The 16,355-nt window shown below is 47.2% G+C and overlaps 5 protein-coding genes across 5 annotated transcripts; 4 read left to right on the forward strand and 1 right to left on the reverse strand.

Moving 5' to 3' along the window:
• Nucleotides 1–1,390: 1,390 nt before the first annotated feature.
• N7506_008232 (polysaccharide lyase family 1 protein) lies at nt 1,391–2,761 on the forward strand (the record flags this gene model as incomplete). Its single annotated transcript, XM_056957525.1, has 5 exons — nt 1,391–1,590; nt 1,647–1,790; nt 1,850–1,975; nt 2,051–2,147; nt 2,207–2,761. 5 exons carry the CDS (start codon nt 1,391–1,393, stop codon nt 2,759–2,761), a joined length of 1,122 nt encoding a protein of 373 aa, XP_056806915.1.
• A 1,362-nt stretch (nt 2,762–4,123) lies between these two features.
• On the forward strand, nt 4,124–4,725 carry N7506_008233 (peptidylprolyl isomerase; the record flags this gene model as incomplete). The annotated part of the gene is made up of 3 exons (XM_056957526.1): nt 4,124–4,166; nt 4,217–4,493; nt 4,551–4,725. The coding sequence occupies 3 exons, from the start codon at nt 4,124–4,126 to the stop codon at nt 4,723–4,725; spliced, it is 495 nt and encodes a 164-aa protein (XP_056806916.1).
• Nucleotides 4,726–6,416: 1,691 nt separating this feature from the next.
• On the reverse strand, nt 6,417–6,889 carry N7506_008234 (uncharacterized protein; the record flags this gene model as incomplete). The annotated part of the gene is made up of 4 exons (XM_056957527.1): nt 6,417–6,524; nt 6,568–6,640; nt 6,691–6,764; nt 6,815–6,889. 4 exons carry the CDS (start codon nt 6,887–6,889, stop codon nt 6,417–6,419), a joined length of 330 nt encoding a protein of 109 aa, XP_056806917.1.
• A 4,120-nt stretch (nt 6,890–11,009) lies between these two features.
• N7506_008235 (uncharacterized protein) lies at nt 11,010–12,205 on the forward strand (the record flags this gene model as incomplete). Its single annotated transcript, XM_056957528.1, has 2 exons — nt 11,010–12,009; nt 12,057–12,205. The coding sequence occupies 2 exons, from the start codon at nt 11,010–11,012 to the stop codon at nt 12,203–12,205; spliced, it is 1,149 nt and encodes a 382-aa protein (XP_056806918.1).
• Nucleotides 12,206–13,565: 1,360 nt separating this feature from the next.
• On the forward strand, nt 13,566–15,063 carry N7506_008236 (OS2 protein; the record flags this gene model as incomplete). The annotated part of the gene is made up of 6 exons (XM_056957529.1): nt 13,566–13,621; nt 13,691–14,047; nt 14,092–14,548; nt 14,610–14,685; nt 14,740–14,923; nt 14,973–15,063. 6 exons carry the CDS (start codon nt 13,566–13,568, stop codon nt 15,061–15,063), a joined length of 1,221 nt encoding a protein of 406 aa, XP_056806919.1.
• Nucleotides 15,064–16,355: the final 1,292 nt, after the last annotated feature.

The following is a 16,355-nucleotide window of genomic DNA, read 5'->3' on the forward strand; positions in this document are numbered from 1 at the left end:
CTTAGATTGTTCGCTCATCACACTCGCCGCATTGTTCTTGACTTACTCTACGGCCGGGTTAAGAGATAGAGGCTGATCAGTCAGCAAGGAGATACCCCGGGGCCACCGTCGAGGTCATCGTAAGCGGGTTCTCCAAGTACAGACCAGGCAAACGCACCAAATTTCCGACGCCTCGCACGAGCTGGAGGGCGAGAAACACACAGTGCTGTCAGGCATGCAGAGCATCATTCCCACGTCCTGTGGTAAATCTTCACCCTTATTTGACAACATGACACCAGTCTTCGCTACCCGGCAACAGTGATGTAGAGGGAAGGGGTAGGCTCATTGGAGGTGTGAATAACCACTGATCGGTGTCATGACGGCCTCATTGTTTTCCGACGTCAATGTCAGTTGCACTAGAACAACTAAGATACAGTATCCGTGGTCAATCAACGAACTTTCAGCTGTTTTCACACATCGAAATACATTTTCCATCGAGGCGTCTTCAAAGACTGATGGGAATCCGTCCACGTTGACACCGGAATCTGCTTTTCGAGGCTAATGAACTCTCTTCGGGAGAGATCAATGGAAATTGACAGCGGGTAAATGGTTGAATCGTGATTATTTGCTGCGGGAAATCAACGAGAGATGCGTTCGCTATCTCACGCAACCCCGTCACCTTCCGCACCCAGACTACTTACGCGATTCGGGTCTCGGTGATCCAAACTCGAGGTCTGGCGCCGTCCAACTGGGTCCTTCGGTTCACCTGACAGATTGCTCCGGCGCTAGAGAAATCAGAAAGCTGTCGCTCCTGTCTACACGGCATGCATAGTAGACACGTCATGCTGTCTTACCGATCCGGTCTGATATTGGCAGTTAAGTGATGGTTTAGCCGTGAAGACAAATTAAAGCGCCTGACGGTTAATCAAAGACAAGAGTACATGGACAAGCGTGGACACACTTGACATCAAGATGAAACATAGTTAAATGAAGTGCCCCCACCGCTTCTGCACTCCGTTCCGGACCGGCTGAGGAAATGATTGGCCAAGATTGATGGAGGTGTTTCGGAGAAGAGCTTTGCTGACGATCGCCTTCCCGAAGCAACAGTCGCCGAGTGATCGGCGGTGGCATCTCCACTACGGAGACCCAGGTGTTTATTTCATCCATATGGCTCCGAAACCACTTTCGTCGAGAACTAAGCCCTAGAGGCGTCCTGGCCCCCTGAGCCATGGTATCAGATGGTCGAGAAACTAAAGATCGCAACTATATAAGTCCCACAGCCTGACTCCTTCTCTGACAATTCCATTCTTCTTCTTACATTCTATTTGTTTTATTCGCCTTATTCGTTCCCTTCATCGTTTCTTTTGCTTTTCGTTCACTGTCATTCATTATATACTCCCTGACTTCCACAATGAAGTACGCATTTGTTCTCACGGCCATTGCCGCCATTGCCTCAAAGGTCGCCGCTGTTGGCGTCTCAGGCACCCCCGAGGGATTCGCATCTTCCGCCACCGGTGGTGGTGATGCCACCCCAGTCTACCCCTCCTCCACCGACGAGCTGGTCTCTTACCTCGGTGACGATGAGGCCCGTGTTATTGTTCTGAGCAAGACGTAAGATGTGGAGCTTTCTCGTGGACGACCACAGGCTGACAAAGACGACATTACAGTTTTGACTTTACCGACACTGAGGGTACCACCACCACCAGTGGCTGCACTCCTTGGGGTACTGGATCCGCCTGTCAGGTTGCAATCAACAAGGATGACTGGTGCACCAACTACGAACCTGATGCGGCTACCACCACTGTTACCTAGTAAGCATTGCACTGGTTCCGGGGCTACCAACGTTGCCACAATGCTAACATGCCTATAGCAACAATGCCGGTATGCTTGGTATCACCGTCGGCTCCAACAAGTCTTTGATTGGAGAGGGCAGCAATGGCGGTATCAAGGGCCGTGGTCTGCGAATGGTCAGCGGTGTCAAGAACATCATCATCCAGTAAGTTTTGATTGTGCCTTTCCATCATATGGAAATGCGTTTAATCAGAATTACACGCTAATACTTTGACAACAGGAATATCGCTGTTACCGACATCAACCCTCAGTACGTTTGGGGTGGTGACGCTATCACCCTAAATGAAGCTGACCTGGTCTGGGTTGACCACGTCACTGTAGGCGACTCCTCCCCATATTATTGTCCCCCATGAAAGAAGACTGACTCATCAACCAGACCGCTCGCATTGGTCGCCAGCACTACGTTCTGGGCACCGAAGCCGATAACCGAGTTTCAATCACAAACAACTACATTGATGGCGAATCGGATTACTCCGCTACCTGCGACGGTCACCACTACTGGAACGTGTACCTGGATGGCTCCAGCGACAAGGTGACCTTCAAGGGCAACTACCTGTACAAGACTAGTGGACGTGCCCCTAAGGTTCAAGACAACACCTACCTGCATGCAGTCAACAACTACTGGGACGACAACTCTGGCCACGCTTTCGAGATTGGGTCTGGTGGATACGTCTTGGCGGAGGGTAACTATTTCTCCAATGTTGACACCGTTCTCGAGTCCTCGTCGTTCGAAGGTGCTCTCTTCGCTGCCGATAGTGCCTCCAGCACCTGTGAGTCCTACATCGGTCGCTCTTGCGTCGCCAACTCAAACGGAGGTACCTTGACCGGCTCCTCCACCGACGTTCTGTCGAACCTGAAGGGCGAGACCCTCGCCACCGCTTCCGAGGCTAGCACTGACCCTGCTGGAAGCGCCGGCCAGGGTAACTTGTAAGGAACCTTCTGCAGCTAGGTTGGATGATTTCCTATGATTCTGTGTCAGTCTCTACAGCAACTTGAGCCTACTTTGCTACTTTAGAGTAGTCTCGGCAAAACTCACATCACAATCAAATGAAACACATCTGTAAACCTATCAGACTTGCATGCTTTCCACGGTATGACTTCAGGATTCAAGAATTCACCCACTGGTACGGAGTACACAAACTTGGAAGTTCCAAGGGTGTTCCAAGGTTGCTCAGCTGTATGATTTTGGACAAAGCAAGGAGAGACCTCGGGATAAGTAGTAAGCTCGTGTCATTCATTTCAGAGACAATGTGAGACATGTCGTAGGATTGTCGCCCAAATATCCACCAAGCTGACAGCACGTATGTACAAAGACGAAGCTACCGGGATGCCAGTTTGGAATGACCTCGGGAGGCTTTGCCCTCGGGGCCCATGATGCTTTCAAGGTTGAGCGAAAACTACACTGAATCATTCGATTTGACGCTTAGGAAGGTCATATTTGATTGGCGTTTGAATTCTGCAGAGCTCCCATAAACTTTCGCATCTTACGGAGTACGTCTCGATTATTTGCCAGGTATCTCCGAGGCTCCACTTGACATCGTGTTAAGAGCTCAGCACCCAGGTGTGCTTACCACTAGGCCAAAGGCCTTAATATGACGGAACATCGTATTCGACATCCCGGGACCGCTGTATACACATCATGCTACGTCCTAACACATCGCCAGTACTTGTGAAAAATCGACTCACCACCCCGACACCGCAAGACGGCAAGCTCCAACGCAAATGATGGATGAGAGTTTCCGAGGTCGATTTTTGATTTGGAGGACTCCCAAAGCCATCGAGTACAGAGTAGACATGCTGGTCTAGAACATCACACATATATTCGGTGTTATGTCTCAGATACGCTTTACCATGTCGACGACGCTTTTTTGCATGCCGAGAATCTTGTAGAGAGCCTTGGAATCATAGGCCCTGATTCGAACAATTTAGCCTTCAGGAGAACAAGAAGCTGGAAGGCGCAATATGTCAATGCTGCAGGTGTAAGATCATTGTTGGGGTATCATGACTAGGGCAGTTCAAGTAAATCGGATTAATGGACCACCCGACCGGAACAATCAGCCGAATTCAGGCTGTGGTCATGTGACGCCAAGACCTACATCACACCACGTGACTCGGCTTCCAACCTTGGTGGAGACATTCTCCACTTTGGCGGCGCAGTGCTCGGAATTAGTGAATATCATTGGTGCTCAAGCTCCCGGTCTGCAGGGCTCTACAGTAATACTGCCCCGCGCTCTTCCAGAATACCCCTCCATTCCTCACTTTCTCCTCACAACTATCCTTTCATCCTCATAAAATGGCGCCCACCCACGTTTACTTCGATGTCACCATCGGCGGCAGTGTGTAATCCGGGCCTGTCAAATATTGGCATTAACTAACTATTTTCCAGAGCCCGCTGGCCGCATCGTCATGGAGCTATTCAGCGACGACGTTCCCAAGACAGCTGAAAACTTCCGCGCTCTCTGCACCGGTGAGAAGGGCTTCGGCTACGCCAACTCTACCTTCCACCGTGTCATCCCCCAGTTCATGCTCCAGGGTGGTGACTTCACCAGACACAACGGTACTGGTGGCAAGTCCATCTACGGCGAGACCTTCCCCGACGAGAACTTCAAGCTCAAGCACACTGGCGCCGGTGTCCTCTCCATGGCCAACGCTGGCCCCAACACGTATGTCCAAACCAGCCACCTCTTCCGAATAAGCTAATGTCTTTTTTTTTTTTTTAGCAACGGCTCTCAGTTTTTCCTGACCACCGTCAAGACTGACTGGCTTGATGGCGCCCATGTCGTCTTCGGCCGTGTTGTCGAGGGTATGGATGTCGTCAAGGCTGTTGAAGCTCAGGGTTCCAACTCCGGCAAGACCAAGGCCCCAGTTGCTATTGCTGCTTCTGGACAGCTTTAGAGTAGCTTCTGCACGAGAATTTCATATTCACGTACACCCACAATTCTGACCTGGCACGGTGAAATGGAGCAGATCTATTACCAAGGATGTTATTGCAGATATCTGCTTGCTCCCAAACCAGTGGGTAGCAGATGTAGTAGTAATGGTGTAGTAGTAGTTATAGTAGTAGTTAATATCCGGTGGGGAAAAGGACGGAGCCTCTGTCCCCCCAGGGCTGGGCGCTCCCCTGGGATATGAGGATATGTAAAGCTATAATTTTGTGTAAATGAAGCTTCACCATATGGTGAAATACTTTCGGACATACGACCTATTAACCACCTCCAGGGCTGGGCAGTCAACATAGTTTGTTCGTCTTTGATGGGTGGAAAAGGGCGGACGTGGGGTCATGGCTGCTACAGTCACAAGTCGATGGCGTTTGAAGCACGTCGTAGTTGTCATACTGATATCTGGGAAGCTCTGAGCAGTAAACTGTGTATGGCCTATCGCTTTCTTTACGGCAAAAACGGGATTGACCCCAGGACCTGACCTATGTACAGCGAAGCTTGTGTGCAACCACAATCACCTGGGCTCCTCGCCGTACTCGAGCTTATCTACATATTTCAACATGAGAACGTCTATTCTACAAAGGAGACTGAAGATGAATTGGCTGCGAAGAGAAGGTAACGTAGCAGATGGCCCCCTCCAACATGTAGTCTAGTTTACCTGGCATCACTCTTTCGCGGACGAATGTCACAAGGTCCAAGACCCTTGAAGAAGGATGAATGTTCAATTTAGGGCCAATTCGAAGGATGACAGGGGAAGCAAGAAGCAGAGAGGAGGGAGAGCCCGAAGATCTTGCCTCGCCCCGCTGCCTGGAGCACAACCTCTCATTTCCCCCAATCCACACAATCGCGGTAACCCCCGAGCTAGCATCTGATTCCATATTATTACACTACCAGTGATTTGGATAATCTCGTCAAAGATTCCTCGACAATGCCCATAGGCAGCCATGCATAATAAAGGATACCTATTAAAAAAAAAAGAAAAGAAAAGAAAAAAAGATCCTCGACAAACCGATGGCTTGGCCCTTGTAGCTACTAGTTGATTACCGTCTGTCTGGGTGATCGTTCAAGTTTGGGTGATTCCGGCTGCTTGGTGTGAGGGGATAGTTACTGTTGTTGAAAGCACCAGGCGACCAGTGAGTATTGCGGGTCACGTTTCAGATGCCCCATAGAAACCACTTTCGCATGGGGATTATCTTCTTTCCCCAGTTCGAGGGTAGACGGCATGCAATGATAGCTCTTCCCAAATTGATGCTGCTAAGACCCCATACCTACAATGATATTCTTCTAGCAAATAGGCTGAAGATGGTGGATGATGAGGTGACGCAGATTGCAGGCCTGATCTATCGCTCTCCCCTCCGGACCCTCCCTCTTCTCGTCTTTGCCTGTCCGTTTTTCCTTTAACAGTTCGTGATATACTTTTGTATCAGCATCTATGATTCATGCTGTAGACCAGCTCTGTTATCAATAGATTGGTCTACTCTCCGAACCGTCGTGTCAAAACCTCCACTATCCCGAATATCATCTTTCTAGCTTTAGAGCTCTTTATGGTAACTTGATGAAGGTATTGGGTACGGAATACTTTTATTGATTTATTGCGAGTGAAATACTCCGTATGCGATATCTTTATGCAATTCCATGGCCAAGGCACTATGCGGAACAGGTCAGGCTACCAACTTTGAATGGCTTGCTGAATTGTTGCCCCTTGATTCCTCCCTTGGTAGTGAGACTGTACTTGTCTCCATCGCAGTGCGCCCCCTGGTTGTATTAGCGTTTGTCGAAACGATGAGCAGAAAGAGACAAACGTGTAGAAGTCACAGGTGACAGGGCCTGGTGCGAATGCAGAAATGTTGATGCTGGTCACATCTTTCTCCCTATCGTATTGATTAGTCAAAAGTCCGCAAGCACAGAGCACAAAACATACGGAGCCTTGGAAGTCGAACATTCGCCACCGCGCCCTTGGTATCTATCATAACCGGAGTGATAGTTGATATCGACCTATATGAATTGATTAACTCAGTCCATCATGGATTGAAGTTCCCGCATACCGAACCTGGCACCACCTGGGCCAAAGTCGGAGCAACAAGCGCAGCGAGGGCGAGAGAGGGGATAGAAAACTTCATGTTTGGTGAGATAAAATTGATTGAACCATTCCTGACTGCCAGGAGATCTTGATTTATATATTCTAAGCTGCAGCAAGGGTCATATGTGTATTTTGCAGCGGATAGTCAAATTGCAGCCGGGTTGACCGCTACTGCATAATTTGGCATGAGATTTCCCAATCCATACGTACGTGTCCAGCCAGGTGCATTCCTTGTGAAGCGCGGAGTACTCCGTTTGGAGTAGAAAATAACGGAGCCCCATAATTTGCACTATTTATTTTGTCCTGTCTTGATCCACATGCGCAATAATTCTGGTGCTATCGATGTGATCTCTCGTTTTAATTAAATCCCTAGCATGGTGGATTTGGGCATAATTCTACCCTGCACTCCGTCATCTTATATACGGAGAATGGAAGGTGGAGTACGGAGTACAGAGGACGAAGTCCACCGAACGGTTGATTTTCAGTCCTTATTCCGCTTTGTTGGCCTGGGTATATTCCAAGCTGGTACTCCGTATGGGGTTCGGGGTTCGGGGTTCGGGGTACGGAGTGGATACGGAGTAGAGGCATTTTACTCCGTAAGCTCACTGATCTTCGCATGCTTATGTATACATTGTTGACATCTCACATATATCCCTTGCAGTCAGTCTCTTTTGTCTTTTAATATTGACCAGATCATCATTTTGTACCCTCCAGGGCTGTACAGAGCACTCCGTACTCCGTACACTATGACATGAGGTGAGATGCAATAGACGCGTAGGATTTTGGAAGTTGTGTCTTTATTTAGATTTTGATACGGAATACTCCGTATGAGCGACCGTTTTCGTTTTCACTTCTTGTTCTCGGGCATTGTTATACTTATGGAAACTGTTTATACATCGATACAGTGTTTTTGTGTATATACCCTTGGGGGACATATCCCCTAGACCCAAGGTCGCTTGATAGCTACACAAATAGAGTTTGGATAAGCTTTGCAGTAATTCAGCATTCACTTTCCCTATATGTTACCAACCCATTGTCTTGGTGAAAGATGAGGCCATAAAAGGAGAGGGAGGTATACAGAGTACTCCGTACGGAGTGTGGAGTACTCCGTAGAAGTTGGAATTTCATGTCGTGTGACATGAAGCTGATAGTTATTTAATATGGAGTGAGGATTAACCGGGTATAACCATGTAGAGCTAAAAGCAGACGTAAAATACTCGCTAGCTGATCGGTAAGGAGTGTGTGAAGTTAGGGAATAACATTGAATCTCCTTCGGAGTACAAGTTTGGTAATATCGAGTTGTGTCCACATGTATTGATTTCTGTCTCATCCATCGATTGGGAAGTTACTGGACATATCGAATTATCCTTACTCTATGCTTAGGTAGCAATTGAATTATGGAGTAATCATATGTAATATGTATGCACGTCTACTCCGTACACTTCACACTCGTCTTTAGAGAGTTTCTCATGACTAATTTCTTAGTTCCCCGAATTGCCACGGCTGGTTAAATTCTCGATAATATGAAAGAGTCACAAATTAAGGGTTGAAGAATAGACTGATATCTTAGTAGAAGTAGCAATACGCAGAGAAATGACGAGGAAAGAAAAGAAGAGAAAGAGAAAAGGGGGAGAGCGAGAACGACGAGATCAGACCTGTCAACCAGATCGCCAGATCACCTGACCATCCAAAAAGGGTCAACACGGAGTATAAACAATAAAGCTACTCCGTAATACGGAGTATATGCGGGGTAAATAGGAGGAAGAATGGACAAGGGGATGGAGAAGGAAGAATAGAGTTGAGAACTACGGAGTAACCGGCAGCCTGATGTATCGTGCATGAGCTCCTAACGCTCCTAGATACTAACTACATGTTCGCTCTCCTCCTGAATCGGCAACTGATCGTATACTTCATGTTGTCAGCCGAACTATGTAGTACGGATTATTGATTGTAAGCTCATGATTCTTTTTACACATCAAAGAAGTGACTTAATTCAATATACTCCGTACTCTATACTCCGTACAGAGTATACCATGAGCCTTAACTTATACCACAATTTGACGAATGTGAGATTGGGGGAGAGAGGTGTCAACCTCTACTTCATCCTCACAGGAGAGGGATCATTCTTGACAGAAGAGTAAGGAATAAGACTGCGGTGAGACTTCCAATTTTCGTTTTCTTGACAACATCAGATGATACTAAGGCCAAGGTACGGAGTATGTAATACAGAGTATACTAGGTGGGTCAAGCACAGTAAGATGGTAATCGAAATGATAGATGAGGAAAGAAACGAGCCGGCAAGTTACGGAGTAGGCAAGAAATAAGTTGACAGGTGGATTCTGAAATGATGTGAGGAGCATCTTTACAATGGACGGCCTGTTAACCAATTGAAAAAGTGCACAGAGTAAAGCTGCCCTTACTCCGTACAGAGTACAGAGTATCAAAAAAGGAGAAATAGAGGGGGGGAAGGATACCTACGTCACAATACTCCATACAGAGCGATCGATTTATTTCTAGATATAATTTCATAGTGATCTATTTGATCCTTTAGGGGTCAGACTTAATGGCAGCAATGAAGCGTTTTATTTGAAATAGTCCTGAGGTAGCTCTCACAGTAAGAATATACACTAAGTAAGATAGACAAAGAATAGAAAGATCATCTTATCGAACTTGTAGAATTTGATGGTGATGGAGTTATATCACCTGTGCAACCTGCAGTTCCTGCAAACCGGCTTCAAGTTACGGAGTACTCTTTCAATATAGTTATTTTGCCTTCAATATCCATTCAGCCAAGTAATATATAACGTAATGATATGTTCCTACTTTCGTACTCTTAGTAAACAGCTTGTAATGTGTAATAGTCCCTAGTAAGCCTAGGTATAATATAGGAACCATTTGGTTAATGATATACATCATTTGGGTCAAATAGGGTGCTCTATCAAGCAGCCAAGAATCCTTTTGAAGATTACTAGGTCTTGTTGCTGTGGCCAAGAACAGCCCCCAGTATTACATACAGACTTACTATAGGGTAAGTCAATCCATTTTTATTTGACTTTAAACTCTTACACTTAGCAATAATCGCCACCTTACAAAGCCTCTGAGTAGCTTTTGATCAAGTTGGATATCACCTCGGTAGCTTGAATGGACCAACTTAAATACTACTCTAATCTACTAACGCAACCTGAATCACAATATTACCCCAATAATAACATTCTACATTCTACTTGTCCGTGACTTCACGTCGTCTGAACCAAAATTTGACATATCTGTGGGAAGTGGTTGTTGATGTGTGACTTACACATTGTTCACAATTACCTCAGATCATGAACGGTCTTTAAAGAGATTCTGATATTTCTTTCCTTACGTCCATGGATGTTGGACGCACGGGATTCGTTTCTTAACACAAAAATGGGCCACGGAGAATATTCAAGAACACATAGGCGGTACGAGCTCAATGCCTCGTGACGGCTGTGGGAGAGGAATTATACATCCAGGCTCTTCTGCGATTCCATTGCTGACTGTATATATCCACTCCAACCTGGGTTGCGACAGTGACGTTCGGGTTATAGTTTGTCCGAGTTGCCACTTAAAATAGTGCGGCAAAAGAGACACTTACATACATAGAATTTAGACTAGCTTATTCCATACTGTCTCATTCGTAGCTTGGGCCCACAGCGTGTCCCAACAGGGGGAAGAGGTCACTCCATCATCGCCCTCTCTATATTGCCATGCCCAGTCTAGATAGCCTTCACTGCCGAGAATGACTCCCAAGCGAATGCGCTCCTCAAGCTCACGCGTACGGACTGGTTGTCTAACGTGCAAGTATGCTATCAGCACCCTAACCTGCCCACAACGCATCTGACCAGAGCATAGAGCACGACGAGTGAAATGTGATGAAGGTAAACCAACCTGCAAAAGGTGCCAGTCCTCTAGGCGCGAATGTGCCCGGTATCTCAATGCAGAAGTTGCAGCCACGCGCATGGTTCCAGCCAAGTTCACCGTCTACGTGCCAGGCATCGAACGGCCAATGAGTGTATGGGGAATACGATCTAGTAAGAGCAGTATGCACGTAAAACAGATTGTATGATGCGTGAGAGAGAGAAGAGAGAGAGAGAGAGAGAGAAAACAGAGAGATCTATCTACTGGGGAAGCCCTATCACATGACCACGTCCCATGATCTCCAACAGAGTGTATATTTCCCGCAATTTGACGGGGACCAGGATCGTATTGCCTTCGAGTACTTCTTCCTCAGGACGGCTAAATCTTTTGAAGCTGAATTTTCCACCCTTCTACTATCCTTGGTCCGTGATGACCCGGCTATCAGCCACGCCTTGATGGCCGTCGGCGCATACCACAGAGCTCTCGAGTGTGGGAGCATCCACGACACATCATTTCAAAACCCTATCCAAGTCTTCGCTTTCCAGCGATATGGACATGCCATCCAGTCCTTAGTCCACCCGGCTCAGGCGCCCGAAAGTGCATCCTTCCTGGCAGCTAGTGTTCTTTTCGCTACCTTTGAGGGGCTCCTGGGAAACTACAAACTAGCCTCCCTTCATCTGCGATCGGGAATTCAACTTCTCCAGGAGATGCTGAGCGGCCGCACATGTCACTCGTCGACTGAAGCAGTTGTAAGGATGCTACCACTGAATTCTCTGTGTATGCTGCGCGGTTATCCACGCTTGTTCCCATGTGGCCCGTGTCCAGAAATTCCTCTAAAATTTCAATCTCTGGAGGAGGCACGCAAGAGTTTTCATGACCATCTCGCATTGCCATCGCGGCTTCACCTCTTGAAAGAAAAATTGAACTTGGATGGCCTGTTAAATGATGTCCACGCTCGGCTGATCTTGAGAGAGGAAATAGTTCAAGCCCTGGTCCATTGGGAACAATGGGCCTCGTCATTCGGAAACCACGAGACCTCCAGGGGACCAGAATACCTGAATCTCTCTACAGAGGCTTTTGCTGTCCGGACATGCTTTGTGATCACCAAGATTTACTTGTCGTCTGTTGACGAACCCATCACACAAAACGAATCTCAACGAAATCCCCTTGAAAATGGCCGGCTTCCAGAGGTCTACTGGCTGGAGGAATTGTGCTTCAGACAATCAGGCGGGTCCCCAGAACGTCCACCAGGTCTAACCGATGTGCAGTCTCAGAAGCATCGTCTACCGTATCCCTTCAAGAGAAACAAGTTGCTGTTACCTGTAAAGCCGGTGCCTTGGTCGGCGTTTTCATCGGTGCTTTCTACTGTGCGGTGCCTAGTTTCGAGCGTGCCATCGACCATCTACATAGCGTGGGTATGTGGAGTTCGGAAATCAGTATGGGTGTTATGCAACGTATGACCAACTTACGCATTTGAGAATTTTTGTGAGATTCGTATGATTTGCTCTATCTATTCCCATTTATCTCATAATACAATCGGGACATAGATTATACGACGGTTTGCAATAGGTAACTCATTCAATGTGCGGGGATGGAGCTGCCTTGGAGGGCTCATATTGAGGCCAGCCGGCCTGTGCGATTCGAACTTACCAAGGGCCGAAAGAGCAGTCTGGATGACCTGCATCCATGTAACCCCCAAGATCTCACTTTTAATTCGAAGCTCGGACCGTAGAACCCGTTGCCCATCTTTGATACCACTTTTCATCAAGACGACTTCCCTTAACTCCTACGGCTTGTGACACCCCCAACCGACGTGTCAGGGCCATTGAAACTGAACTACAACGAGCAACTGCCGACAAAAGTTTTTGTCTCCTAGCAACTCCGGGAAAGCTAAGGCTCTAAAGTCAGAGCAAAGATTGTGTGGGGCGGGAACGCCATGTCAAATTATGTTGTCCTACAGCCACAAAAAGGGATTGCCGGCTTACGAAACGGTCTCAACAGTAGTCCATAGAGCATTGGTCCCATGGATGAGCTTCGTATTAGACTAACCATATAAGGCATCAGGTATGCCTGGGGTGAGAAAATTGCGCCAAGGAAAGTGTGGGTACGAGCTAAAATTGGTTATTGGCCGCGTGGTGGGCCATTGCCTCCAGTTGGTTAATTCCATCTAGATTGTGGTATGTGAGCTCAGCGGGGGCGCAGATCCCGATCCAATATTGTTTGGTGACAAGATACCGCGAGTCAGGGTGACCCTGTTAGGATGAGCCCCTTGACAATCTAGAACTGCCTGATACTAGTCATGGGAAAATATCGAGCCACGGTCTAACGCGCGGACATGAACGACCCATAGCATGAAACATCCCAACCCGTCTTTTTTTTTAATTTGGACTTTATACACTTCAATTAACTGTTGCAAGCGCGTTTGCATATGGCACAAGAGAAGATCAAACACAGTAAAAGAAGAGAAGACTAGACGGAATAGAACTGTGATTGTCGTCTTAATTGAGCAAACAAAAAGACCATCACCAATGCTTCTCATTGGTCCAGCGGGGGTTGTTCGACCCATAATGACTTGGTGGTATGGAGTAGCAAATCTTGTAGCTGCCGCAATGGGAAGTATCCATGGATGTCATTAGTCGCATCCGCTGGAGCGTGCCGCAGTACGTCTCTACAACATCCATGGATGGAGCGGGTCCCTCATACACAATATATGTTGCTTGCCGGTTGAGTCTTTCGATCACATGGCGTAGTCTAAGCCAACTTATCTACACCGTTTTTGCCACATCCCACTGAAAACTTGTTTTCCTTCGGCACATGTTTCCAGTTGCCACCTCACAATGTCAGGTTCCATACGAACCCACCTGCTGGGCACGGGGTTTGAAACTACAGACAGGTATCTGATGAATCTGAGTTGCGAATCTTGTACGATGATACTAACAAAGCTTATATTCTAGATATACAGATATACAACTCATCGGAATTGGTGTCCACGGGCTCGTTTGGTAATAATACCCCATGCAGCTGGATCTTTTGTCCATTGGCTCTCGAGAAAATGGCTGGGGCTCACAGTATATGCTTTACCCAGCTCCGCAAAAGACAAGGTCACTTCTCACACCGTCGCTATCAAGAAAATAGCGCAGCCATTCAGCAGGCGCGAAGTAGCCAAGCGTACGTATCGCGAAATCAAGTTACTCAAGCAGCTAATGCATGAAAACGTTAGTCGCACAAAGGTCAGAAACTCGACAGTCACTAATATAGTACAGATCATATCCCTCAATGATATTTTTATCTCCCCTCGAGAAGATATGCAAGTATTGATGTGATAAAAATTCCGTACTGTTGCTGATCTACTCCATCAAACAGTTATATTGTGACAGAATTTCTAGTCACTGATCTTCAGACACTGCTCAGTGTACGGCCACTCGAAGAGCGCTTCACGAAATACTTCCTATACCAAATCATGCGAGGATTGAAATATGTTCATTCTGCGGGCATAATCCATCGAGATCTCAAACCCAGCAACCCCCTTGTGAACGAAGATTGCGACTTAAAGATATGTAATTTTGGGCTTGCTCGTCCTTATGAGCATCAGATGACAGGTTATGTCACTACAAGATACTACCGCGCACCAGAGGTCATGCTATTATGGCAAAGCTACGGCAAAGAGGTTGATATATGGAGCGCTGGCTGTATCATGGGAGAAATGCTACAGGGGAAACCTCTTTTCCCTGGCGTTGACCATGTGGACCAATTCCGTGTTATAGTCAATTCTCGCGGTACGCCGCCAGATGACGTGTTGGATCAAATACCAAGCCGGAATGTAAGTATCTTGGAGATTTCTTATAAATACTGGATCTAAATGCTAACATATGGTACGCAAGACCCAGGATTTTGTTCGGTCGCTTCCTAAATGCGAACGGCAGAACTTGTCTTACCTTTCCAACATTACTCCGGAAGGTAGGTTTTCCCAACAAATACCAGAATGACAGTAATGAACATTAGGCAAACTAGGGGTTGAATTACTGGAGAGAATGCTCGCTTTCAATCCAAGGGAAAGAATCAGTGCCGATGAAACGTTGCTACATGAATATTTGGCTGCATACCATGATCCAACAGATGAGCCCACGTCAAAGGAGACCTTTGATTGGCCACTTAGCGGCTATCAAAATGATCCCGAGACATGGAAGATGATGGTGTAAGGTCGCTCTATCGCTATTCTTGATCTCGCTAACATAATCCTATAGTCACTGGGAGATTCTCGACTTCCATTTTGTAGAACAGTCAATGGAAAACTCGCTCTTTTACGCCATCACGGATGATAGCTCAAGTGCCTAGAAATCGCTAGCGCTCTTGTTGGGGGTTCCCTATGATTATTGAGTGCACTACATAATCCCACGCCAAGATATTTTCCAGCTTTTGAATTGAAGCATTGCTCCCAAGGTCCAGACGGAGAGCTGAGGTTAGCCAGGCAGGGCTTGATCCGCCAGATAATTTGCCAAGAAAGCGGCTCGGCAATCTGGCTCCACTCTGAGCTAGCTCATGTGCCTTGCGCGAGTGGCAACCCCCCTGTCTCCATGGAAAACACACCCGGGTGATTAGATCTATTCTAAGTTTAGTGAAATCACGATGCTCCATTAAAGCGGGTTTAGTCCCGGTTATCGGAGAACAGGCCATGTGGTGGTTGATTCCTTGGCCAAATCTTGCCGGCCGCTAAATAGGCCAAACCGACTGAGTCCGAGTGCGACGTTGCAGCTGGGGGATCTGGGTGAGATGAGAAAGTTACGCAGGCTTATAGCGGCCCGGCTCGTTTATTGGTCATCAGGCAGAATCAGGCATCAATATTGCCCAATTTGGATAAAATCTCTACCGCCTAATATACCGCCCTATACAACGTATTGTAATAGGAGTCCCTTCTTAATGACATGCTTCTTCCCGCACCACCCTGGGGTCGTGCCTACTCTATGTCTACTCCCGAGGGGAATGCCTGCTCTGGGGGGCCCTCGGGGCACTGCACCCTGACATCTTCCCTCTCTGTACTACTATATATACTGTAGTGGGGAAACAGCGCCGCACCTCTCTTGCGCCACTGTGGCGCGTTTTGGCAGCTTTTGTCCGCGTTTCCATAGTTTAGCATTCAAGCATCCTACACCTCTCTGGCAAACAGCATCTCATTCCTATTCCGGTAGTCCTGGGGGCCTGCGTAGCTCCCTGATCCCGCCGAGCACTGAGCACCCCCGTCGTCTTGTCTGCGATGTCAGACCGCCAGCGCGCTCTTCCCACTACAATACTTATTTTCTGAGGGCTTTTAGAGTGTTATCTTTTACGAGTTCCTTTTTTTATACTGTTATATAAACTTTTTTTAAGGAAGATTTTAAATAGGCTATTTTCCTAGAGCTACTTTTTTTTTGAAAGATAGTACTTCGTAGAGGGGGTAGGGAGAAAAGATTGAGGAGCTGGAGGGAAGTAATGCTTGCATTGCAAAACTATAGCGCTCATATTATGCTGGGCCATTCATACATTTTCCAGCGCGACCTGCGAAAGAACGGTTCCACAAGCAACCCTACCCTTAGAGATGAGATAGCAGAGTGGACAATAGATTCTGCTTCGGATTTTCTTCACCTTAACTT

This window comes from Penicillium brevicompactum (genome assembly GCF_028827555.1).
Source record: "Penicillium brevicompactum strain IBT 35665 chromosome Unknown utg000006l_segment0_segment0, whole genome shotgun sequence".
Taxonomy (NCBI): Eukaryota; Fungi; Ascomycota; class Eurotiomycetes; order Eurotiales; family Aspergillaceae; genus Penicillium; species Penicillium brevicompactum.